The sequence below is a fragment of the Pavona decussata genome, unplaced genomic scaffold (genome assembly GCF_977016875.1).
Source record: "Pavona decussata unplaced genomic scaffold, jaPavDecu1.1 SCAFFOLD_345, whole genome shotgun sequence".
NCBI lineage: Eukaryota > Metazoa > Cnidaria > Anthozoa > Scleractinia > Agariciidae > Pavona > Pavona decussata.
Window position 1 is genome coordinate 240,098 of NW_028145730.1, and position 24,903 is coordinate 265,000.

Below are 24,903 nucleotides of genomic sequence, written 5' to 3' on the forward strand. Positions count from 1 at the left end.
ATGAACGGTTCTTCTGCGATTACTTACAGCTCTGTTGAAAAGCACTGAAATCAGCATTTGAAACAAAACGAAAATTACCGTACTGTCGAATGACAATTGTGTACTGTAGTGTGACTCAGTTACACCTTTGTGAGGGCGATTCTTCTGCGATTTGTATCTTGAATGAACAAACCCTTCCTCGAACCGTCGTAACACTTCTATACATCATACATGTGCTTTATGCTGTTCATGAGTTCGGTGGGCAACCCAGTAATCTGTTGCTTTCGAATGCCAGAGCTTAAAGATAGATTGAAAGACGGGGGCTGGAGGAGACCGTTAAATGCAAATGGAACGCAAGCGTAGTTCAGAATACCAAGCTTTCTACTTGGGTAGGCGATGCTAGCACGCGTGAGACAAATGCAAATACAACTACAAGTCAGGCAAAAAGAAACATAAGGAAATAGAAAATTTTCCGTTTCTCAGCAAAAGATTTCATTACCAGAATGCTAATATAGTGGCTACGCTGCAACGTGCGCTTTATGGCCGTTCATGTATATGATTTTAATTCGATTTTATCGGCCAGTTTATACACTTACAAATAGTAAGGCCTGCCAGTGGTAGCTTACTAAGCACACGCGTACACAATCCAGTAAATTTGCACTCGTTGAAGAAGATGGAAACTTTAAAACATGAAATATTCAAGGGGGGGGGGGGGGGGTGGTAGGAAGGACACACGTATGTCTTTACCTCTTAGAGGTTTCACTCAGACCACTAAAGGTTCGTATTCCGCACTCTCGTGCATGTTTCAAAATCTTATCAAGGTCTTCGCGGTGTTTAAAAAGAAAATGAAAGTTCCGGGATGAGATTGATGACTTTTGTAAAACGTAAGAAAAATAAGAAGCTATGGACTCGGCCGCCTTTAACATTGGTACTTGAATGTTGCAGTTAGGTTCTTACGAAAGGCCAAAAGTGGCTACACGATGGCAATGAGTGGTATGATATCTTTGCGCAGCAGTATTGTTAAAAAACGTTGTCTTATTTGATAACTGGATAGATTTGTGGGAGGTTCTCTATCAAGTCTTGATCCTTGGGGTGCGGCCTTTCATCGGAAAAGTGACCGGGGGTTCTAGTCAGAAATTTTGAAAGGAACTTCTTAGAGTTTTCAGTATCTTGTTTTGTGGGCAAAGATGAAATTCATTTTCACCCCTAGAGGATACAAATTTTCAAACAAGTAATTTTTGACATATTGTTGTCTTGTTTAATAACCTCAACAGGTACCAGGATATATCCAAAGGGGTGCCATACCGCTAATTTTCACCTCTTAAAGATATGGTGAACACCCACGTCAGTTTTTCAGCTCCGTGAATTTCATGAACTGAGAAATGTAAAAATTATCTCTAGATAGAAGCATCTACGCTTTTAAGAAAGAGTCATGTGAACCGGTATACTGAGGTATGAAAATTGAAGGCAGATTCAAAACCGGGCCCATGCGAATTCCCCTGATCTCTGGCGTTAATGATTTCCCCTGCTGGCCACTGATAAAGATAATTTAACTATTCTTTTTTCAAACTCAAAATTTATTGCAAAATACATAAACCATATGTGGGGAATTTGAATTACCAGTTGCCACACTGACTTGAAATTGTCATTTCAACATAAATAAAGGAACTTTATTTGGCACCTTTTCCGCCTGAACTTAAAAAAAAACCGCAACAACTGTGACTTGCAAAAGCAACACGTAACCTAGATTTTCTTCTTTGCATACAAGGAAATACAATGACCGATCTAGAATGACTTCAGTTCTAAAATTGTTGCACAATATTTGCTTAAAACGTCATTTTCTAAAGAAACTTGATCAGTAAATCGTTGTTTACACGTCACTTTCACCTAGAATAATCGATAAAAGCTTCTCCAGCCAAACCGACTTTCATTCAAATAAAAAATACATATGGGTGAAAACACGCATGTAATTTTTGCAGACACGTGGTCTCCGTTCAAAGCCATCGCTCGGACGTCGTTACGAGGTAAATAACCAAAGTAAAGATTTTCGCTTCAAATGATCAGATCAGTTACAGCTCTGTTGAAAAGCACTGAAATCAGCATTTGAAACAAAACGAAAATTACCGTACTGTAGCATTTCCCAGGTGGTTCGGTTTCAACTTTCGACCGGAATTTAGATTATTTCAAATCAGAACACGAGAAAGATTTTCATTGCTTGTAAGACCTCCATGTCGTCTATTTCGGTGATTGATTTTTTTTTAGGGATATGTCTTTTCACTCTTTTTTTTTTTTTTAATATATATATATCATTCTTTATTGAAACAAATTGATATTAATACAGCAAATAAGTTACTTACTTACATAATTATAATGTTACAACTAATATTACCAATACTAATAACGTAATACAACTAATCAACACTGATATTATTACAACACTAAAAAAAAAAAGCAATATCGCTAACACTTATTACACACATAAACCTTAAACTAAACTTAACTATTGATGTGCTGTCGCGCTGTGACCGCTTTGGCTTTAGTTTCCGCTGTTTCTTGTGTCCATAATGAGACCGTAGTATGGGAGATTGGTTGTTTCTTCACCTCTGTAGATTTGCCCGTTTATAATTAACTTATCAACTTTGAAATAGACTGTTTGCTTTCTCTGTTTGGCCTTTTTCAAGATGGGATATAACGTTTTCTGTATTTCATCAATTTCCCGGGGGAAATCATTCGCGATTGAAATGTTAGTGTTTTTCAAGTTTTTACCAAAAGACCAAACATACTCCCTGTCTTGAAAGAAGCTAAATGTAGCTATAATAGGCCTAGGTTTGGAGTTCTGTCCTTGACTGGTATTCTTCTTAGAAGGGATGCGGTGAACGCGTTCGAAACGGATCTGTTCGATATCTTCCTCTGGGATCTTAAGTTTATCGCGCATCACTTTTTTTTTTCAATCTTCAGCAGAAGTTGACTCACCTCTTCCTTCTGGAACATTAAACACTTTTAGATTTTCACGTCTTGTGTATCCTTCTAACTTGATGTTGGGGCACTCAAGATGTTTTATTTTAGCACTGAGGTCTTCCAGCTTCTTTGCGTGGGTTTCCAGTGTTGCACGCGTGGCGGTTGAAGACGAATTTAGGTCGTCGATGCCGGCTTGAGCGGTGTTCAAGCTTTCTTGTAAACTTTTATTTTCTTTTTCCAATTCTGCCACTCTACCTTGCATAGCCTCTAACTCGCCGAGTCTTATTAGCACTTTGTCGAGCTTTTCGCTGACTTCATCTAGTTTGGCAAAAGCACCACGACAATGGCCGTCGGCTTCGTCGAACGCATCTTCCCCGTCGGTCTGTGAGCCGCTTTCCCTTAACCGTTTACGACTATCGGCTCGGGCGTCTTCTTTTCCCGTGTTATTTAAGCGAATGAAAGCCAAGCAGCCTTCGTTGATTACATTATTTTACAAGTTTCGAATTTCTTCTAAAGGAGCTAGCAAGAACACGTCCGCCTTCGGCGAAGGCCAGGTTACTTTACATTCTGAGTTCCACAGAGATGTATCTTAAGAGCGGCTGACTGAGAATATCGAGAACTCGCGGTCAAAACTGAAATTTCGGTTTTCCTCATATTTTGTCAGAAGAATCCCTTTAGAGAACTATTTACGAAAATGACATTAAAACTTTCCAAAGATTTTTCGTTTTCGAGAATTCCGGCATAATGTGAAATGCCGTGATCGCGGCGCAGCCGGCGTTAAATTTTGACGAGATTTGGTGCATTTTCAAATCGCTCGGGAAGGAAGACGGCTTAGCGTATTAAAACGAGCTTTTGAAGTTAAGTTAGGCATCCTTCTGAGAATACGGTCTTACGAAAATATTGCTGGAGGATTCTTATTTACATGCAGTTTTCAAAGTCCGAAGAATCCTATTTTCAGCATTTTTGTTGACACTTGAAATTGTGGAAACTTTGCGGACAAATATCGTGTCCTGGTACATCGAAATTTACAATGAAAGTTACAGTAGAGCAAAGCTCTATTCTTGTGCTGCAACATATCAAAAATTCAGCTTGGGTAATTTAAAAGCCAGTCTTTGACGGAATAAAACACATAGGGAATTTTTGACATATTTTTTCAAAAAATTCCTGTGGTCACGCAAGGACAAGATGACATGTTTCAATAAATTATTGTTTGTATGTTATTTTTACCGGAGAATTATATAATTCAAGAATTTATATAATTCCAAAACTAAATCTAATGATCTAATAAGTTTTGAATTGCTTTATATACCTTAAATAAAATAAGTCTAACTAGGGAGTGAGATGTAACCCCAAATTTGAAAAGGTCAAAGTGTCATGTCACCTTTCTGCTCGTCCAGATCTCAACCAATTTTTTTTCATTGTCACATGGTGCATCTAGAAGTACTTCTAGAACCAAGTATTTATGATATATCTTACTAAATAAGAACTTGTTTCAATAATAAAGCTAATAGCAGGCGTTAAAATCACTTTTGGGTTTGTGAAGCTGTGCAAAGCAGGCATGTTTTCTAGATCACAGCCTATCAACAACATGCTGACTGTTGAACTCCTCGCATGTGAACACTTGAAAATGAGGAAATATTTCGAGGCAAAATCTTGCCCTGGTACATCGAAACTTACAACAACAGGTATGCTTGAGGTAAGATCTGTTATTTTACTGCGACATGTAAGAAATCTAGATTGGGTATAACATTTATAGTCAAGTGTTAACAAAATGGTCAGTCAGTGGTCAGTCACGCAAGTACTAGTTAACACATTTGAAATACATTTTATAGTTTGTATAATATATTTTCCCGAGAGAATGACAAAGTTATCGCTACAATACAAAATGTAATACTCTAAAAAGTTTTTCGTTGCTGAATATTCCTATACAAAAAATTATTCACAGTTAGAGTGAGTGATAACTAATGCTACAGCAAAATTCGTAAAGGCCGATTGCCGTGGCATAAAACGCAAGGCCAGAATGATCGACAAATTTCATTATTGTACTTCACGCAACTAGTACGTTTTTCACTAAACAGCAGGGTGACAATCTGCTCAGTTCTTAAATGAATCTGTACGAAACAGCGACATTTTCTACCTCACAGTCGATAGCTAGGGTTAATGACATGTTTACGTTTTTATAACTACAGTGTAGTATCCGAGTTGTATTTGCCTGCCGCTTCGATACCGCTGATATGAGATAAAATTCCATTTTGCCCGGCGCTTTGGCATATTTTCGAGTAGAAGGTAGATCACCTAAACGTGGTATTGCTCACTGAAGACGAAACTTCCATCAAAACAAACGTTGCGGTATTTTCATCTTTTTCGCACTGAGGAGTTCAACTAACCCGTGTAGTCTGTTTGTCTGTTTGCCTGTCAATAAACGACCTTTATCGTAGCTAATTAAACAGCATTTTCTGAGTCTTTTTGAGTATTTTCTTCCATAGTAAAGAAAATAACATTGATTTAAAGCTGGTTACAACGCATTCAACTTGTTAATAGATATATAAGTTTGCTGAAAATAATCCCTAGATCCCAGGCGCTTGCTTTTTCCAACCGGCCCTCAAACAATCTTGAGTGAATATGACATTTAAAAAAGAGGACAATGAATGAAGTTAATGCGGGGAGAAGAGGAAGCGGGGAAACTATTGTTTTATCTAAGAGGAGGGTACCATGTGGTATAGGGAGACAATACTCTGGTCTTAGAAGGAAAGGTGACTGATAAAACTTTAAAAAAAAGAGAGAAAATAATATTCAAAAACCGCTATGGTCTCAGCAATCATTCTATCGCTGTGGCTACTTTAATTTGAACGAATTTTGAATCTCCTTCAGTACACACATACCCTTGCACGAAAAAGGTATTCAACAATAATCCGAAGTATTTCTGCACTACAGATGTCATTTAATAGTAACTGCAGGTTTCTCATGCTCACAAAAAAAGCAAACGAATATGCCGCACCTCTAAGGCCTTTATTCGATTCACCAATGATGATGATGATGATGATGACGATGATGATGATGATGACGATAATGGTGATGGTGATGATGATGATGATGATGATAATGATGATGATGATTTTAGGGCTTATTCAGGCATATATGAGTTTCGCGAGTGCGAGGACGAGCAACGCTTGCGGAATGCTAGTCACGCAGATTTCTCCCTCTCGGCCCCTTCCGACTAAACTAGACGTCTTAACTAGATGTGTACGGTCTTCGTTGGCGGTAGCCTCCCACGCAGTCGTTTTGAGGGGACTCGGGGAGGAGTTAATACGAGTCCCCTTAAAACGACTGCGTGGGAGGCTACCGCCAACGAAGATCGTAGACATCTCGACGGCGCGGGCAGATGGTCTGATTGTTATTCGACTCATCCTTTCAGAATATCAAATACCATCAATGTAAAGACTGTTGTTCTTGGGTCATCGTAGGTTGATCAGAAATATCACCGCTGTTTGTATTCCATCAATGTAAAGTCAGTAAACTTAACTTCATATGTTCAATCAACAACATCAGATGATCGATAACTTTACTAACATGCGCGCGCGAGGATTCATTACAGTTCACTGTCAGTTTTGTCGTCAGCAAACAGCTTCCTGGCGTTGGGACCTGGATGACTGGAGATATCTTTTTGGCATTCACCCAAAGAAACGCAGGTTGCTGTAATAGTACGAACTTTGAACGCAACCGGACTCGTCGTCTATCAAGGACGAAAATGAGCACGGAGCCATAAATGCAACCGAAAATATATAGAAACTGCAAAATATGACATAGCGGAAGAAGAAATACAGTTTCTAGTATCGAGCAAACCACTCCAAACCAAGGACGCACATTGCTATTTATAACCATTTTGCGTCATTGTTTATAAATAGCAAGTTTAAAATAGCTATGTACACAGTGATGGCAAACAACCTTGGTTATTTTCTGGTGCTGTTCTATCCGGATCGGACTGAGAAGGGTGGGCTATTGCTCGAATTAATGGGGATGGTTCATTAAATGCCTATTTTGCAGGCATTGGAACGGTAAGTGCTCATTCAAATATATTATAGCCGCAGTGTAGCCGTTAAAGATAATATTATGGCCACAGCCTTGCACTAAAGTGAAAGCATGATTTTCTCTACCGGCTCTGATATCTCAGTTCTGTTTATGATATATAGTCTAGGGCCTGCAAATTGAAAACACAGATACCTTGTTCTTCAGCTTTTAGAATTCTCGTCTTCGTTTGTCCAGCTCAATGTAAGTGCCTGTCACGACATTTTATTGACAGTGAGGATGAGATGCAGCTTTGACAAACCTAGGATTTATAAAAACTGCAACTATTGCGCAACTTTTCAGAACCAAAGGCGTTTTTACGCAAGTCGATTAGTAATTTAATGAAACATTATCGCCTGTTGGGGGTTTCAGATACATTTTGATATGAAATATTTACTGATTTCGTTTTCGTATCCTTCGCATTGTTGACGCTGGCGTACCGAGGAAAGCGTGACATAACACCTGAACGTTTCATTTTTTTGTTTGCGATCGGTGATCACCTACTAGGAAAGAAATTATTTTTTATAGGGATAAACCCATCAACACATGAGATTTTGTTTCCGAATAACAACTTAGTTTTATTCCAACAGAACTGAAACATAAACAATAAATTTATTTTAAACTTATTTTAAAACTTGTCCTTGCGTGACCACTGCCATTTTTGAAAAAAAAATTAAAATTCCCTATGTGTTTACTTCCGTCAACGCTTGGATTTTAAATTACCCAAGCTGGATTTTTTATATATTGCACTACATGTATAGAGCTTTCCTAAAGTATAATACTTGCTTCAAATTTCGATGTACCAGGACACGATATTTGTCCGCAAAGTTTCCACAATTTCAAGTGTCAACAAAAATGCTGAAAATAGGATTCTTCGGACTTTGAAAACTGCATGTAAATAAGAATCCTCCAGCAATATTTTCGTAAGACCGTATTCTCAGAAGGATGCCTAACTTAACTTCAAAAGCTCGTTTTAATACGCTAAGCCGTCTTCCTTCCCGAGCGATTTGAAAATGCACCAAATCTCGTCAAAATTTAACGCCGGCTGCGCCGCGATCACGGCATTTCACATTATGTCGGAATTCTCGAAAACGAAAAATCTTTGGAAAGTTTTAATGTTATTTTCGTAAATAGTTCTCTAAAGGGATTCTTCTGACAAAATATGAGGAAAACCGAAATTTCAGTTTTGACCGCGAGTTCTCGATATTCTCAGGCAGCCGCTCTTAAGGTGTCTTACCACAGTTTTCTGGAGTGAAAGAACGCCTTAAATCAAACGTAAGAAAAACCCAACAGGAATTTTCTTGGACATTTTTTCTAGTATAGTAAATACAAAATAGATAATTTTGGAATGCTCAAAAAGTGTTTTAAATACAAAAGAAGGAGTCTTAAAGGGGGCCTGGAAACTACACCTTTCAGAGTTGTCTGGCTCTAAATCTAGCCGTACGATCCCACTTCAAAATTTCAGGATTTGCAAAGTGGGCAGAGAAGTGGGTAAAGAACACGAAATTTTGTCAGAAAGAAATTTGGCAAATGACAAAATTGGGAAATTTTGCCTTATTTGAAAATTCCTTAAAAAATTTCTGACGTATTTTCTCTAAAAAATGTTCACGTTTCCGTTTTAGTGTTTTCTGTTAACAGCAAAAATTTGAACATAGGTTGTACGGCTAGATTTGGAGAAATAAAACGAGAAAAAATAGTTATTGCGACCTACGGTGAGAAGACCATTGCGCATGCTTGTTCTGGGAAAATCCGGGTTCCAGCGCGCGCGCGCGCCCCAACTGGTGAGTGCATGCTGCCTTCGTGTTCAAAGATTTGGCGCAAAATCACAACTCTGCAAAGGCTTTAAGGCTGTTAAGGAACGGCAACCATTAGACAACACGTTTTTTCAGTTATCAAGCCCAAACACGATCTAGCTACTGTAAACACACCTCTGAAACCCACCCGGAATACCAGGAAATTTTTCCCAGAGCCGCCATTCTGTTTTTGTGCTCGCGGGATTTCCTTAGCAAGCTCGCGTGATTTTCCTCGCGCGTGATGCTTTCGCATGCTTTGGGCACCGCGCGCGCACATCAAAGACTCGCACAGTACAAAAACTGTAGAAAGCCACCTTAATTGAAAAAAGAAAAAAAATGTCTTCAAAATTGAGGACCGATCCGCGAGGGGCTCCATTCTCTAGAAGGAGACCAAGTAGGTGCCATAATATCGCGGACTAGTCACATTACCACCCAATGGGCAGGTGGGCAATCGTGACTCGAAAACTACTACTCACTTCTACGACAACGAAAAAAGGAAGAAAACGTGAGGGGATACATATCAACTTACACTCCTCCTGCATGGTGGTGATAATAATTAAAAATCGTTCTGGTTTTTAGTCTAACTCAAACCCATTTTCTTAAAAAGAATATGTTAGCCCATGAAATTTTAATGTGCGACAAATTTTACAGAAAACAAAATGGCGTTGACTAAGCTGAAAGTTTCAAGACCTTAGCTCTTTCTTTTCTGGAGGAGCGTCCAAGGGGAGCAAATACCATTTACAAAAACCTGAAGTTGTCATAGAAATCTTAAAAATATCAAAGGTATTTTCGTGATATTTTGCTGCTATAAAGAACACAGCGCAGATGAGCTACTAAGTAACAATTATACTGCGAAGTCACGTGGAATATCATCTGATACTTACCCGACAAGGTTGATGAATTGGGAGATTTCCCGCGAAGTTTAGGCAACGTTTCACAGGCAGGATAATTATTCAACAAATGTTTGCCACACTGACTCCATTGATTTTCGGAACAAGGATAGACATTGTTAATATGATAAACACTCCTCAAGTTAACACTATAGTAATCAGAACAATTAAACATAGAGGGAATTGGTTTGAATTCATAGTTGCTAGAGTTCACAGTATCACTCACAAACTTATGTTTCGTCACGAAAAGTAAAAAGTGAACAAATTAAGCATGGCTCGCTTACGAAGACGTGTTTTGACGGTGAACTCTTGCCCCCCAGAAGGTGATTAAAATGTGTTGGTTCTGCCCTAAAACATCATGGTATTTCCTTGGCTTAATTCCTACTATTAAAATTCCGACACAATCAACTTCTGGATATCTTTGTTAACTCAAGGAAACACGTATTGAAATTTTGAGAGGCTTGAGTCTGCGAAAATTTCTTCAAAGAAAGGGCGTTTCAACAACAATGAATTATACATTCCCTTTTATAATTTATACGTAACACAATATTTTAATATGGTTGGTTTTACAGTGCCGGACTGAGGATTGAACGGCTTCAAGAAGAACGTGTCTATCTGTGAATACTCCATTTGCGACTTTTCGTGACGACTGGATCAGGCACTGTTCGCCTGCACCACTGCGTATGATAATAATACCACCCCCATTCTTTATCGTGCCAAGTAACTAAGGGGCACCACGTGGAGCTCACTTTAATTTAAAATGCATCCAATAAAATTTAGACGCCCCGCTGGCAACTATAAATTTGTTATTGCGTTCGACGAAGGAAGAACGCTTCCTAATCTCCTGGGCTACCTGTGATCGTGTAGGTTTCCTGTGCACGTAAGGCGAAAACTGACCCGTGTTTTTTCGTTCGATCGGCCGTTCACCTTTTCAGCGCCATTTTGAACGACGTCACAATTTCGTTGCGCAAAGCATTCTGCCTCGTGCTTAGCTGGAGTTTGTGTAAAGCGGCCACCACTGTGTTCGTCTCACAACTCAAGTTTAGAGGTTTTGTTTCTTTCACTCTTCGACGAACAAGGACAATTTCGTTGCGCAAAGCATTCTGCCTCGTGCTTCGCTGGAGTTTGTGTAAAGCGGCCAGCAGACTGTGTTCGTCTCACAACTCAAGTTTAGAGGTTTTGTTTCTTTGACTCTTCGACGAACAAGGACATATACGGGATCATTTGCGATGAACAATACGGTAGCACACAGTTTTTCGCTCTCTGAATTCATGAGGTTTCTATAATAATTTTTTATGCTTGTACAAGGCTTTCAATATGCTAATTAGATCGGAACATTCAAAATGTTTATCGCTACATAGCGGTGGGATTTTCGCGTAGAGTGAGCTTACATCCAGGGCTTACATCCAAAATGTGTATTGCTTCATAGCAGCGAAATTTTCGCGTAGAGTATCAAAAATATCTTTCTTGTTGCAAGTAAAGAGTAGTAGCAAGTAAAAGCAAATAGTGTGCCGTCTCAGTAACATTTTTATCTCTCTGAATTCTTGAGGTTTCGAGCAACAGATTTTTATACTTGTGAGATCAAGACTGTCAATATGCTAATTAGATCCCAACCTGAAAAATGTTTATCGCCTCCTAGAGGCGGAAATTTCGCGTAAAGTATAAAAAATACCTTTCTAGTAGCTAATAGATAGTAAGATTTAGTAGCAAATGGAAATATATAGTCGATCGCCTGCGGTAGTATTTTTATTTCTGTGTCAGATTTTTATGCTTGTACACGCGCATTTGGTTATCTGAGATCAAGACTTTCCGATTATGCTAATTTGATCTCCACATTCAAAATGTTTATCGCTTCATAGCAGTGGGATTTTCGCGTAGCGTATAAGAAATACCTTGAAATCTTGTTGTTAGTAAATAGTAGCAAGCAGAAATAAAAGTATACCGTGTTGTGTTAAAGTACGTTCTTCAATGATTAAAGACGTTACGAAAATATTTTGCAAATGTCATGCAACCTTAATTATAATTTTTCTCTGTCAGATCTGTCACGTACTCGGGTTTGCCCCTAATCTCGTAGCTTCAGGGTGGAAGAGTGAAATAATCCCCCATGTTCCAGATGTTTCTTCACCCTCAAAGTTAAGATTTTTATTTGCCCATTAAGTTTGCTTTATTCATGCTGGGTAACCAGCAGTAAAACTGTGGTTATTGATTTGGAAAGGAAACTTCAAATATTCTGTGAAGATGATGATTATTGCAATAAAGAAAAGTTGCATAAAGAGTAAAACGAACGAAATAAGTCAAATTAAAACGAACAGGAAAGCGCTCACCATACCTAAGTTTTGTCCTATGTAAGGAATCGAACGCACTCCAATAATCTGTGATTACTTCTAGTCTAAATTTATTTGGAGACAAACGAGAGTATCCTTTACCACACTTTTAATCCAGTTGCTCAACTTACTTGCTTGATCAAGGCTATGTGGTGTTCTAATGGTAAGCAAGTGGAGTAATTTTATAATTTTTAGTTTTGCCGACAGTTTCCCACTTTATCTTGGTGAAATATGTTAATCAATGCTCAGTTTTTTTAAACACGTTGAAAAATCCCTGTGAATCAAACTTGTGCTTTATCGAAATTGGTAAATGCATTTTTATTCTACAGCAAAGGTACAGCTATGCCACTACTAAGGAACAGGCCAGACATCAGTTTCATAGTCTTCGGTGTCTTGAGCCAGCAATTAATATTTCCCTAAACCATTACAAAAATTGTTTTGTCAAATTTTACCAACGCAAATCACACAATTTTATTCTTCTCTATCTACCAAGTTAACGTCTTTTCACCATTACACTACAGTATTCACGTTGATCAGACATAAATGGGAAGATAGAGTGGACTTTTTTAGTACATCTGAAATATGATACTGATAATTCAGCGACCAATTCAGAATTTTACTTTAAATTAAAATACTACGTTTGATATATTTAAGACTTCATCGTACCTGCATGCTATTTATTCTCGGTTTAAAATCCAATAAAAGCGAATTCAATATTCTCAAAGAAATCTAACGAATTCGCGTTGCCTGAACATTATGTGAAATCATAATGGAATGACGATTGTTTGCCGTCTCAAATGCAAATAATCAAACTGTGTGTTTAAAAAATAATACAGATATCGGAAACACCTTGTGTTAATCGACAAGCTAAAAATAAAAACATTGTATACTTGAGACACAGGACTAGCGAACAAGGGTAACATGAGCATAATTTAGTGCTGTCCTTTTAATTTCTTTCCTTTCCTTTTTCTCCTCATTTATTGAAGCTGTATGCTTAATTGTTTGGTCTGTTAGCATACATACCAACTGTTTCTCGTGATAGCAAATACACTTAATTAGTATTATCGCAGCTAGACGTGCTGGTGACCAAAATGGTTTATATTGAAAAAAAAAATAGCAGGAGGCCTAGTTTGATGACGAGCTCGACAGTTACAAAAATAACGCGTTCGATCCTCGTAATATCACGTCTCCAATTCAAGAGGCAGGCGGTCTTTGCACGGGCTTGCGTGCTTTTCGCGCTCAATTATCTCCGTGTGCGATGGAAGACTGGCCTGCTTTATTTTGATAAATGGCCGGTTTAAAAAAGCTGCTCAAGACTGTTTAATAAGGAGAAATAATATCGTTCAATTTTAAACAGGTTGTAACTATAATAAACGACGTTTGAAGTCTGCGGGTTTATATTATTCGAGAAACTTCTTCATAATTAAAATAATAAAAATTCGTCAGTCAGAATACTAAATGATAATTTGCACAATAAAAGGAAAATTTATCTTCATATAGAAAGCTAAAAAGTCATGTTTTGTCACAATCATCTCCAGTTACGTGACTCAGAAAGTTGAGATTGCCGTCCAATCCCTGGTTGTTCGATGCCTGTTTGACGCTAAATCTGAATTTTAGCTAACCGTTCTATCGGTTAGCTAAGGTTTCTGTTTCTCGACTTGTGGACGTTTCCTCATTCATCTCATTTTATCCATTTCACTCAGGACAGATTAATTTCTTGCTCAGTTTTTGACATTCGGAACCTTGACATGGACATGTGTCGCATCTGAACCGAGCCTCGTGCGACACGAGTCTTCTATAGCCTAGTGGAAGAGCCTCCTTCTGGAATCTGGACGGTTATATGTTCGCTGCCGTTGGGTCTCTGATTGGGTTTCTGATTTTACGATTGAGCTATGAACTAAAATTCAAAAACTGATACTAATTCTGGGTTTACGTCACTTTGCTTTGAACAAATACAGACTCGCATTTTGTTCTCCTTCTTCTTTGCTTTTTCATCCTTGCGCCGAAGTAAGAAAATCAGCTGTGACTAATGCGACTTAACAACGTTCATGAAAGTCAATCAAAGGTACACTGTATATAAGGAAAGAGCACAACTAAAAGAAATACCACCCAAATGAGATCTGTTTTTCTAGTTTACGAAGCTCATCTCGGTCACCAAAAAGTGTTGAGGAGTAGTCCAAAGGGGCGATCAGGTTCGCTGCGAAGCTCAGCCAAAAATGGATGTGACACGTTATTGCATCGCCTCACCAGATAGAACGAAGGAGGAAAACCTAGCAGCCTACGAGATCAGACGAGTTTTTTCCGGCTTTTGTTTCACCCGTCGCTAAAACGGAGAGCTCTTTTCGCGGTGGGTGAAACAAAAACTGGAAAAGGCGTCTGTTTTCAAAGGCTAAAAACATGCAGACTTTTGATTCACTAAAATATCCAAGAACAGCTTCCCAAATTACAGGTGCCAGACCGCAGTGAGCAACAGAACAAGTATTCTGACAGCTACTCGAGCTGATTGCGTGTGTGAATATATGCAATTCGTTTTATTATTCACTCGATCCACGAAATGACGAAAATTTACATTTAAAATTATAGCCCGAAATGGGCAAAGTATTTTTTGTTTTGAGGAATTCGTTTAGGCATTGAAGCATGGGAATTCAGAACAATCTTTACCAGTGTAAGGCATGGATGAGATATTTGCGCTAACGTTTACAAGATGCGCAAACCATCGATTGAAATGTCGATCTATTTTACGAGCTTAATTTCAAAGATAAAATTGTCTTATGACAATTTCCACCCTTAGGCAAAATGGGGCACTTGGTGGTCAATGCGGCAAGCTTATCATTAACAAGGTCCAGACAACAATGACCACCGCTGAGTTCGCTAATTTGGAGCAGAAATATGGGGAATCACTACTCCTCTTAATTAGAATACATGTAAACACGAATACGTCCCTCATTTCTTTAGTTAATTGCATACGATTCATTATTGATGTCAGTTTGTCAGTCACAAATCGTGATCAATTAAGATTATCGGCAAGTATTCCACTACTGTAATATTGGTATTCACTAAAGGAAGTGATATTTCTGACCTCAACTGAAATGAATGCCAACCTTTTCTTCTTTTTAATTAGTAACAAACCTCCTGACAAATAACACTGCCTAAAATAATTTTAGTATTAGAATTATCTATCTCGCTATATCGTCTTTAAAGCTGTTTTGCGTTTTAAAAAACACGAAAATCGGAATTCTTTACAGAAGGGTCTGGGAAATTTTAACGCTAAACAGAAATAATCGCGCTAAGATCATTTCTAACTTCACTGTTTGTTTTTCTGTTTCTGTTCTTTTTTTTCTAATTTGCATCAACTGAGTGATTAGTTTGTTCACGAGGAAGGTGCTATCTCTGACCTTGTTTCAAATATATGTCAAAAGTCCTATTATTGTAATTAGCGGAAAACCTTCTAACAAATAACTATCTCTAACATAATCCCCTGGAACGCCCTTTAGTGCCACTTCGTATTTGAAATTATTGCACTGTGGACAAGCGTAAGTGGACGACAACAACTATTAGCTTGGTGCGAGTACGTTTGCCCCATGTATGTTTTTTTTATTGAAAACATGATATGACGGTTGTGGTCGATGATAGCTCCAAGGTGAGAACAAAATTCCTGGACTACTGATAGATAATATGTTAGTATATATTGCTGGGGGAAAAGTATGGGGATGGTTCGCACTCAGTCCCGAACCACTCAATTATGACGCTACTGAAATGAACAGAGGCATCATCACAAGAAACACATTTCTTTTCCTTAATCTTATATAACTTATATCGTACGCCAATTCGATTCCCAAACTACTGTTTCATGCTTATACTTATGCCAGTGCTTCTCGCATAAGTGGGATACACGCCGAAAAGTAGGCCCTTTGTACAACATCGAACAACGTAACAATCAGTGTTTGAGTTAATGTAATAAAGCTCCCCTGAACATTTACATATGTAATATATACCTTATTGAAAAATCGTTCTCGGGTAAAACGTACCAAATTACGAAAGATACGAGCACACGGTTTTCTGGGAAGCATTTGAACCTCATTTAAATTCTTGTAACTAAAAAACCTGGAGACTAATTTTAGAACACCTTATTTATGGTTTAGCCATTGTATGTTATTATTTTTACCTGCCCAACAATCTCACCTAAAGGCATCATGCACAAATTGTTTACATGTAGCTTTTGGAAGCCGAATATAAATATTTGAAAGTACGTGCAGTTTTTTAGGCGCAAACACAAAAAGTTCTGTGTACGGAATATGCAAGTTCCCACGATTTCGTTAGGTATGATCGTTTACTATTGCACCAGTCAACATTTTAACTCGTGAATGCAAGATTTGGTGTAAGCTTTATATGAAGCGTATATTCGAGCCAGCCTTATTACTTTGTACGTCATATAAGACTGGGTCAAACACATTTTCACGCTATTTGTTGTCCACTAGAGACAATTCGCAGTTAATGTCCAGGTTGCACAACTTTAATGTGCTTCTGAGCCCCTCATTTTTTCCTCCAGTGTTGCAAGTAAAAAACATTTTTTGGCATGACCCTAAAACATTAGGTCTGCTTTTACTATTTTACGTCTGTATTTTAGTCAACCCCTTTACCAGCTGTACTAGATGATTGTTAGAAAACATCCGTCCACATCTCCAAAATTAATGAAGTCACAAGGGGTGCAATTTGCGTACCCCTTATTTTGGCATAATTCAAAAAAATAAAGTGCCGTAAGCTGATAAAAATAAAATTTGTCAAGTTTCTTTTATGTCGTTCCAGTTCGTCGAAAAATGTAGGGATAAAACAAGTCACTTGTAATAAGGATTATAATTAACTTAGGGCAGAGCAACAACGAGAGGTCATATTAAAGTTACAACAGAACTATTCCAACAACGAAAAGAAAATTTTTCTTTCAATCACAATTAGTGTTGTTCACATGGAAACAACAAGGGTCCCTGGTGTTCAATACGAATTAACATATATTATTTTCACGACTAAGATTACAACCTGCAACAGCATCCTAATGAAGACAAGATCTTTCCATCAAGTTATACAAAAGTTGCTTCGAGCTGCACTGACTTGTCAGGAAGAGAGAACTGAGTTAGGTCTTTACGTAATCGTATAAGCAGTGTTCTAACTTAACGCAAATTAGAAAAATGATAGCTTTTGCACACTTTACATTAGGTTTGGCACATGTGAAGTTTGACGTTTGAATCGGGCCTAAGAAACCTTCAGTTTTAAGCAACCTGTTTCGAAATCAGCTTTGATTGACTGTACATTGTATTCCCCAACTGCTTACTCTGAAAATCGAGCTGACCATTTGAACTAAAGAGCCAAGGTTGTAACAACGCACGAATGAATCGCTTTGATTTTACATGCCTACAGGAAATACCCGGAAAGAACCATGCCTGACAGGTCTTTCCCTTGTAAGAAACAAATAAGCAAGGATACCAGAGTTTCGAGTCTAAATAAAAATCGTCCTCAGGCATTTATATTATAATAATAACTAAGGATCATTCTTATTTGTCCTGTTTTAGCATGAAAATCGTTTAGGTTGCAAAATGATGGACCTTAGTTGCACACAGAAAAGCACAAAGGAGACGGACAATAAAAAAATAAGCAACCACTTTTTGACCAAGTCTGGGCAGTTTCATTTTTGGATTAAGACACACAATTCAGCAGAATCTAATATTTTCCTTTCATACCAAGCATTTTATTGTGCACGTGAGGGTTGCAACCTGGGTTGAAACAAAGCATTAATTTAAATTCCTGATGGACAAATTGTAGGAGTGTCGACAAAGAAAATTAAAAGATTTAAGAATTGGTTTAATTTAAGTTCTGCTTTCTTTTCTTGTCTTATTACAGTCATTTTTGCTCAATAAGATTTAACAACGCGGCGTTGTTAAATTAAATTTACAGGCACTTAGTTTGAAGTTTTGAATTTAAGATAATCTCTGTAGATATGTTCTGTCAAACGCTCTGCGGCGCCAGGATTCCTTGGCGCAAATGAATCGGCGATGAAAAGTTCAAAAGGCATGTCTCGATTTTGATGCTTCAATTTATTTGAGGGAGTTTTGTCCATTGGAGTCTGCACAGTTCTTATCAGTTACCGTATTTACCTTTGGATATTACGACAGGTTATTGCAGTGACCTTCAGACAGCACAATATTATGAGGATGTCAGTATGGCTTAACAGTTAATGAGTTTGAGACCCTAGCTAACTCTTGCGTGAGAAGGTAAAGGCAATCCTGCACTGCTCTTAATATCGTAAAAGGAACTGAATACCAAACTGGTTTGCTTTACAACTAAAGGTTTATTTAACTACAATTGTTAGTATAATGCACTGAGAAGTTTGACTAAGGAGCTGTTAAACTGTAAAGGAATTAATGTCTCTTTGGGGTACCGGATTGACAATGAACTTTATTTGTGCCGTGATATCCGTCGATATATCTTTAGTTACAAACTGACTGAAGTATGCAGAGTGAAGTAATTACCATAATCAATCTGATATTTCTTTATTCGGGGAATTAAGAACAATTAATTGATTATGGAATTCCATCCCTTGTAGAGCAAAATCCCGCTCTCTTTATAACTTTCGTGCGTTTTTGGTGAGAAGTGTAAGTGGCAAGTCTAAGCCTTTTACATTTCTTACATGTATTGAATCGTGGACATACTATAAATAACGAAACGACAGGCGAGGGACTTTCTAGTAGATTCCATCTTAAGTTTGAATGCTAAATTTCTGGATTGAAAAGCGTTGCAAACTGTATGACTGTATAAAAAGCAAAGTTCTAAAACGACAGCAGGTTCGGTTACTCTCATTTTAACGATGACTGCCTTTACTAAGCGTCTGTAATCAGTTTAAGCCATAGCTATTCAGTACGAAGCAATCTTAAATGTATTCTACTTTATACGTTGCAAATTCCAACCAAACACCTCTTTGTCAATTTTTTTTAAAAGGAAAATTATTCAATTATAAATTAAGATCAGTGTTGAAATAATACAGATCGGAGTGTATACTGCCTCAAAAATTCGAATGGAACCGTGAAGAAAATTTCCTTTGGTGTTTTGACACCTAAAACGTTGGTAAGAAGGGAAATTTTAATTCCTTTTGTCAGTTTCAAAAGAACGAAAAAGGTCGTTTAAAGAGTGGTATAAGGCCAACTAGGATTTTCGAAAAAGCCAACAGCAGCTCGTGAATTTGAAATTTTGGGATATGAATCCTTTCTCCAAGATTTCTGTGACTTAAATATTTAGCTAAAGAATTCGAAAAGATCAAATTATGTTAGTGTACACAAAAACTTTTCCAGGTTGGAAAATGATATTCGATGTATTTTTGTTATGGTTTCATTTATTGAGCTTTTCACTAAGACGGGAATTCATCATTTGTTCTGACCGTCAGCCTCAAACTAGCAAACTTTATCAGCGATCTGTTTCTTTTCACAAGGGGCAAATGTCATTATTAAACATCAAGGACTTTCAGAGATAGTTCAACTGTGAGTTTTGACTCTTTTGTGGCAGTCTTCAGCAACCGGAACGTAATTACACGACCCAAAAGGAGGATGGCACAACGATTAAACATCATAACCCCCCTTGAAGTTCTTATGCTACCTGTTCGGATTCAATACTGGCTACTTTTGTCTCTAGTAGTGACTGGACTAGCAAATTTCCATCCCTCACCCTTTCCCACACTTGATATTTGATTTAATAATCGGAACATTTCGAATTTTTATCACAATTTGAATGAAGGTCATCTGTAACATCGTGACTGGTCAGGCAAACGAACCTGCTGTTTCAATATTATCACAATTTTCCTTTGATAAGGAAAACGCGGTTCGTTCAAGGAGATCGATGTTGATGTTTTATTATCATTATTACCTTTCTAAGGATAACGTTCGTTGGGTATAGCTATATCTCGTTTCTTATAATTTCTTATAATTATCACTAGCTGGATATCATTATACCTTCTGTAATGGCAATGTCAGCTCAGATGAATAATTCTGACGTTTGCTTTGATATGTGTATTCAGTACATACAATATTCTTTTCTTGAATGGATAAAAACGTATAAGACCCATATAACTGAAGGAAAAGCACATACATAATGCCGTACAATCTTAATATTCTTTACTGCAACTGATAATGACTGAGCGACAATGCGCGCTCCAGACCATACTTTGGTGACTTATCACAAGATAGAATCTTTGATCGCTGGCATATTGCATTACAAAAGATATTTCGTACACAACAAGTATATTTTTTAGGTTATTTCATTTTGTAGTTCTTTTTCATGAAGGAAATAATATTCAGTCGAAACACTGATCTTTGGATCGCGTACTAAGTCTATGCAGATTTCTGCACCCTAAAAAAAAGTTCAAGGACCGACGAAAAGCCATTCTAATCACCAGCTTCGTTAGATAATTTATCGAATAAAAGGAAGTTTAGGTAGCGCTAAAAAATAGGTAACTTTTCCATATCAACAACAAGGAATAATTATGTATTGTGAAAACGTATTCACTTTTACAGCATCCCTGCGTGGTATGTGGTAAAAACCTCTCTACTTTGTCAGTTGATCTTATCTAGACCAGGGAAATCATTTTATTTGAAATTAAATAGCTCTTTGAAGCCGACACAAGCGATTTACTGTACGTTGCGGCGAAAGCTATGGAGACTGCGAGTAGAGTCTCGGTTCACCTTGTCATATTGACCGTTTGTCCCGACTGTCGATATGCAGCACAGTCAGCTGTACGGTTTAGACAATAAAACCTTACTGTCATGGTCTCTCCTTGATTGAATTCTTTCATCCCTAGATCAACAAAAACAAAATCCGTTTACATATTAGCTTTAGGAATTGTGTCTATCTGTTCCGTTAAGTTACTACATTGAAGTATGGGGATCTTTGAAAAGCTCGATAGAGCTTGGTAAGATCTCCTGCCATGATACGTCATTTCTGTAGAAGATATGAATCAGCTTGTTCAAATGCCCACAATAATACGGGACAAAAAAGATAATTTAACATCCAGTGTATTTTACTTTAAAAAAAAAACATTAATCTTTAGGTCTATTTATACAAAAGTTCTTTTACAACGTTCTCAGCAAAGAACGGAATAATAAGTCCAACGTCAACAGTAGGTTTATCATCTGATCACATTTTTGCCATGTTCCACCTTGTTTTGAGCATCCATTTTTGACACGTCATGGCACGAAACGTTTTGAGGACAGATTCCTCCCCTACGCAATCAGGACATGGAACGCTTTTTCGTGATTTTACTAATATATACTTTTGTAGTAATTCGTTTGTGGCATAATCTATTGCACTTTCAATCGCTTCATTGGAGGACCAGTGTCATGGTGATAATGACGTTCCTCTGAGTCAAAAATAACTTAAATTTACTATTTAAGTACCATGACCACCCAATTGTGTTCAGATCAACAATGCGACGAAATTAAGTGATTTTAATTTATTACCAATTTAGCTTTGAGCCGAGGAAAGAATTCTTAATGTTCACCTTGACCAACCACAGCCGTGTACAAGAATAGCCTTTTTAAAGAACATTTGGTTATCAATTTTAAGAAAAGTGTCAAAGTGGTTATGACAAAAGAAAGACACCTGTGAATTGTGAACAAGAGTATTTTCTTGTAAACCCAATGGTGAAATAGATTAGCCCTTTTTCTCATCCTATCTTTCATACCTGCAGGTTTAAAGCCGTATACTAGACAGAAACATGATGGAGAATTCTACTACAGCCACGTTTCCGATTTATTCGAATGCCAGTTCCAGCAATCCAGCAACTGCGCAATTCAGCCCCAAACCCCTATCCCAGCTGGTGGCATGGTGTGTAGCATTCATTTTGGTGGCAGTCGCCATCATCATTAGCAATACAATGACCATCGCAGTTTTTACAAAGAAGAAAGTTCTGCGCATGCGTGCCAATTACTTCCTCATAACGCTTGCCGTTGCTGATCTTCTTGTCGGCGCGTTTGCAGTGCCATTGTATATTCATCAGTTAGTATGGTACTGGAAGACAAACAGCAATGATAGAGGAAGCTACGTGGCGCACATGGTCATTGACATTTTCACAGGATTTGCCTCAATCTTTGCTCTCACCATTATCGCTTTGGAACGTCTCTACGCAGTGATGTGTCCGCTGAAACACCGGGTTGTCTCAAAACGCATCTACTACCTACTCATAGCAGTTGTGTGGTTGTTGTCCGCGCTGGTAGCAGTTCTGTACTTCATGAACGGACTCAAAATATTCAAGCTCAAGGTTTTCTTTTACTTCATAATTTTCTTCATATCTTCTTCGCTACTGGTCATTTGTGTTGCTTATGTGCTGATATGGCTGCAAGTAACATTGAAGAAAACAGATGCTCCCCGACGGAGGAGTAAATATCAGGAGGAGATAGAACAAAACAAGCGAAGGGCGCAAGAAAAGACCCTTGTAACCACTTTGCTTATATTATCTCTAGTCTTCGTTTTAACGTGGGTTCCATTTTACATTCTCAACATAGTGGTGTTCTTTCGAGCTCAAAGGCACTCATTTCAAATTCCATTTGAGGCCTTCTACTTCACTAAGTTGCTGCATTACAGCAACAGCTTCGCAAACCCTATTGTTTATTCTATCAGAATTCCGCGATTCACCCGCACTCTAGTGGGATTTTTTCGTCGGAAGAAAAACGCGTTCTTGGAATCTATTGGCCTTTCAAGGAGCCAGTGAATTGGTCTTAGTGAAACAACTGTTAATAATTTGCAGCGTAGTGTGTAACAAAAATCGCTTTAAAGCAGGAACACCCCCAAAACAAAGTAGTTAGATGGAAAGATGACATTTATATAATTCCCGCTAGTCAGACCAGGGGGTTAACTATAGTGCCCTTTTTTTCCTTTCCGTTTTTGAGGGGCAGTAGGGATAGGAGTTGGAGGGGGATAAGGGGACCGTTTATGCGACCGCGAGAGCAAGAACATTATAATGTATGCGTTAATGCTTTTGACAGTACTATATTTATCACGCATTGTAAATTATGAAAGCTAGCTCATTGTTCTGTTTTTCTCCTTGTCTTGTTGGTAACATATTTGAGATCTTAGGGTCATTGAAGATAACCATTTTGCGTCATTTTACTTTGGTGTACTTCAAATGAAAGATATGTTTTTGCTCCCAAAAAGAAGCCTTACAGGGAGTAAAATAGAGAGCTATTTTGGGGGGTAAATTTAGCTTTACTTGATTAATGCCAAAGTAGTCTAATTTCAAGGACCGAAATAAGTCTCGGCTAAGGCTGCTAAAACGGATTTTTAAGGGTTAGTTTGACTCCCTTAAATTAGGGCCAAAATATTCAGTCTAATTTGAAGACCGGAAATGCACCAAGAGCTACAACGAGTGCCGGACATGGTCTTTAATCAGCTCCACACGGGATTGAATTAGCCTCAAGGCTAACAAGGGCATTTGGAACTAAAACAGATGTTATAAATTTACGGTGTGAAGTTTTCTTTCGTTTCTTAATTGGAATTCTTTCAGTGGCAAAACACACGAGGAAATCTGATACAACATAAGGTTACTATTTTTAACAACAGCTTAATTTGGCGAATTTAGCGATTTCACTTCAAATCTTTAAGTTTACGGTATTCACTAAATTCAGGAATCGTTTGCTTATTCTTTTGTTGCAAACAAATAACGATTTAAGTCGATTACAGGAATGACAAATTTTACACGCCTATTTAATGTACCTGAGGCCAGATTAATTCACGAAGCCCTTTCAAGGCAACATGCGTCCCGAGCGTTGGTTCCGAACGATAAGAATTGGTAGAACGGCAGAAGAGTCCGTTCGTAGTTTACTCCCTGTTTACGAAGGGTAAGTCTAGGGCGAGAAAATGAAAGCGAGACTTGGGAGAAACGCTTCAAAAACCACGCCCTTCGTGTGGGGCTAGCGTTTGAGAATTCCGCCTTCGGCACCAACGTTGTTAGCGCGGGAAAAATAAAGCCTTATTTTCATATGTCGAGAAATCCAAGACGATCGGGGATCTCACTGTTTCCCGACCCTCCCAGATTTTGCCGAGATATCGAGAATTCATCGGAAGAAAAAAATTTAAAAGCGTCGTAATTCCAAATGGACTTATTGCTAAATGTTCGTGGCTAGTCTGACGCGGCGTTTCGTCTCGGCTAAGAGACTCTTCAGAGACCTTCAGAATTTAAAGGCAAACTCGTTGAGCATCAAATTCTGAGGGTCTCTGAAGAGTCTCTTGGCCGAGTCGAAACGCCACGTCAGACTAGCCACGAACATGTCACAAGTATTTGGAAATTTTTCAATTCTTTATTGTATAAATTTCAACTCGCGTAAGTGCGGTTGGGAATCCTTCGGCGATAGAGGGCCAGACTGCTAACATCTTGACTTTGGGCGTGATGCTCAACGAGTTTGCCTACAAATTCTGAAGATCTTTGATTTTACGATTTAAAATGAGTTTTACATTTTTAGCATGTAAGCTTAAATTTTTAAAGGCTTGAGACTTAAGTTCATGTCTGATGTGCTTGTTCTTCAAGTGCCTGCTAGAATTAAGCTTTATAATGTAGTCTTAAACAAGGTTTGATCTGTCAGAAAATTTAACGGAATCTTGTTCTGTCCAAATCAAACCTCTCGGTTACAGGTAAAATTAGAACTACTCTTGCTTTAGATAGAAAAATTCACGGAATGTTTTCCACCCTGGAGTTATAAGAAACTCCTAAAGCTAATTCCATGAGGATTTTTTCAGTTCATCGATGTGTACGAGGAAAGTGGGCTTAAAACTATTCGCGTCCTGCTGCTAAAACAGCCCATTTCACGTGCAAATTGCGCGTGAAGAGCGTTTTTTAGCATGCTCACCAAAGAACATGTTTCCAGG

The 24,903-nt window shown here is 38.1% G+C and overlaps 1 protein-coding gene across 5 annotated transcripts; it reads left to right on the forward strand.

The window, feature by feature from the left end:
* Nucleotides 1-6,490: 6,490 nt before the first annotated feature.
* Nucleotides 6,491-24,144, forward strand: LOC146453192 (somatostatin receptor type 5-like). Of its 5 annotated transcripts, none has more exons than XM_085096942.1 (2): nt 6,491-6,992; nt 21,734-24,144. In XM_085096942.1, exon 2 carries the CDS (start codon nt 21,761-21,763, stop codon nt 22,751-22,753), a length of 993 nt encoding a protein of 330 aa, XP_084953068.1. In that variant the 5' UTR covers nt 6,491-6,992; nt 21,734-21,760; the 3' UTR covers nt 22,754-24,144. The 5 variants fall into 5 exon arrangements, 4 of the variants coding, with proteins under 4 accessions (XP_084953068.1, XP_084953069.1, XP_084953070.1 ...); XR_014859558.1 differs by lacking the exon at nt 21,734-24,144 and adding an exon at nt 10,258-10,384 and having other exon boundaries at nt 6,909-6,992; XM_085096943.1 differs by lacking the exon at nt 6,491-6,992 and adding an exon at nt 12,080-12,172.
* Nucleotides 24,145-24,903: the final 759 nt, after the last annotated feature.

Coding starts and splice junctions, on each gene's coding strand:
- LOC146453192 (XM_085096942.1), top strand. CDS start 21,761: ATGATGGAGAATTCTACTACAGCCACGTTTCCGATTTATTCGAATGCC.